At 40.6% G+C, this 2,093-nt stretch overlaps 1 protein-coding gene across 2 annotated transcripts in view; it reads right to left on the reverse strand.

The window, feature by feature from the left end:
- Positions 1-477: 477 nt before the first annotated feature.
- FYTTD1 (forty-two-three domain containing 1) overlaps positions 478-2,093 on the reverse strand; it is a 13,189-nt gene continuing 11,573 nt past the window's right edge. The window contains exon 9 of one of the 2 annotated variants that reach the window (XM_035891217.1): positions 478-1,379. In XM_035891217.1, the coding sequence (XP_035747110.1) occupies positions 1,284-1,379 (96 nt within the window). In that variant the 3' untranslated portion in view covers positions 478-1,283. Of the gene's footprint in view, positions 1,380-1,410; positions 2,010-2,093 lie in introns of those variants that run through there. The other variant, XM_035891219.1, reaches the window with a different exon arrangement.

Below are 2,093 nucleotides of genomic sequence, written 5' to 3' on the forward strand. Positions count from 1 at the left end.
CAGTTCTGAACAGGTGCCTCAGTTTTTGGGATCATGTAAGTTCAGACTGAGGATGCCCCGGTTGTTACCATCCTGCAGATTTAGACGCACAAAGCAAAGCTTAAAGCAAGTGACTCCATGTGCCTGCTTAATGCCTTACACATGCTGGCAAACTGAGGCCTTTCTTCCAGCAATGTTCCCCAGTTTCAGCCAATTTCAAGATGTCTGACCACTTCTGATCAGCTTCACATCCTACCTCTCTTTGGTATACACAGACAAGTGCCCTTGGATTGCTTGTGTCTGGCTATTTCTAAGAGCCAGAGAGAACTCTCTGGGGCAAGGTATGCAAGATGACAATCCTGTCTAGGAGGGTAAGGAACTCTACCGTACCACTGACCTTCTTGTGAACTGTTGTATTTATTCCTATGGAATTATTAAAAAATGTGAAGTTATTGCATTAAGTCTGTGAAAAAACTTACAAAAATAAATAGAAAGCAAAAGTTTAAGAAAAAATAGGAGGCAGACATATTCCATTCACAGAGGAGGATGATGAACTCGAGCCATTTGCAATATAAATTACTCTCGTACTGCCTGGGTAGTATTCCTCCAGTATGATCTGGACCACTTTTAAGGATAAGAGTAGAATAGTCTCCATCCCAATTACATATTTTGGGTCTCAGCTAACAGCTTTATTTGTGAAAGTGAGGATGCAAAACACTTAGTTTTCAAGAAAGGAAAAAAAAATGAACTTCAAAAGCACAAAGAAGTACAACCGATGCTGCCATGAAAAATGCCGCTACATCACTACCAAAGTATTCACGGACTGAGGCTCTGTGCCAAATTGCAGTCCAAAGGAAAGTTCATAGGCAGTCCCTAAAAAACCCTAAAATGGGGTTTGTAATGAAACACTTACACAATCTTTACCATAACAGAGGGGTCAAAGAACAGATACTGAGCACTCTCAGACAAAAAAAAAAAACAAAACCAAAAAACCAAAAAACACCTTTTAAAATTTGTGTTTTGGTTGCAAGATGAACCAAAGATCAGCGTTTGTCATCAGCTGGGCAACAGAATCTTTTCCAACCAGGTGATGGTGCCACTCCAGCGGATCAGTTTCCCCACTTTTCCCCCCTCAGGGCATTATGTCTTTTACCATTCAAAGTCAAAGTAATAAAGATAGATAGCTCTGCCACCATCTTAGCGAGAAGACTGGAGAATTTCAGAGACGTATGCTGTATTCTTCTGCCCACTTTTATCTCAGTTTCTTAGGTAGGTGGGATCAGTGCTCAAGTCCATCTGTCAGGTTAGCCCACTGTTACAAAACGGCTTCCTTTGTTCTGAGACAGTGCTGTTCTTTGTTCCTTCAGGATCCCAAAACGTTCGTTCAACGTTATCCCTGTCTGAAAAATAATTTAACCACAAATGTAAAAGATGTTAATTTAATCAAAGTAATGGAGACAAGAATAATTTTAAATTTTTTCCCCATTCTGTATGATCACTTGACTTCTTAATTGCTTCACCTAGAGCAAAAGAGCTAGCATTTCTCAGAATTCATTAAGAATACATGGTACACAATGTCAAGACTGAAAGTCTAATTCTAAGTTAAACTGAGGACAGACGGACTGAACAAGGGAACTTTCACTACGCTCATTTCCCCACACAGATTCTATGCAACTTCGACAAATGCAGCATTTTAACGGCGTTAATGCAGGTTGCTTTCCAGTCCATCCAGCTGAGGCAGCAGACTGGAGTCCAAAAGTTCAACTATTCAACTACTTTTACAATACAGTAGTAGATTATTTTTGACATTCATGGAAGGAGCAAATCCAGACCGACGCACTGATCCCATGTAGTTTTCTACAGCTGGCCGTAAGGAGCTGATTACAAGAACAGCATCTAACTCCATCGCCTGTAAGAATTCCTTGAATGACAGCACTAAGATTCCTGCACCACATCGCCCGTCTTCATGAGACTTGTGAAAAATTGCTCATCTTTCAAGCCTTTACGTCATCCCATTTCATGTTTTTTTCCTAGATGCACAGCAAAAGTTGCCTTAGAAATTCAGCTGTCAGGGTTCTGTGCAAGTTACACAACAGAAAGCAGCTCATCCCTGA

The sequence above is a fragment of the Egretta garzetta genome, unplaced genomic scaffold (assembly GCF_000687185.1).
Source record: "Egretta garzetta isolate BGI_Z169 unplaced genomic scaffold, ASM68718v1 scaffold333, whole genome shotgun sequence".
Classification (NCBI taxonomy): Eukaryota; Metazoa; Chordata; class Aves; order Pelecaniformes; family Ardeidae; genus Egretta; species Egretta garzetta.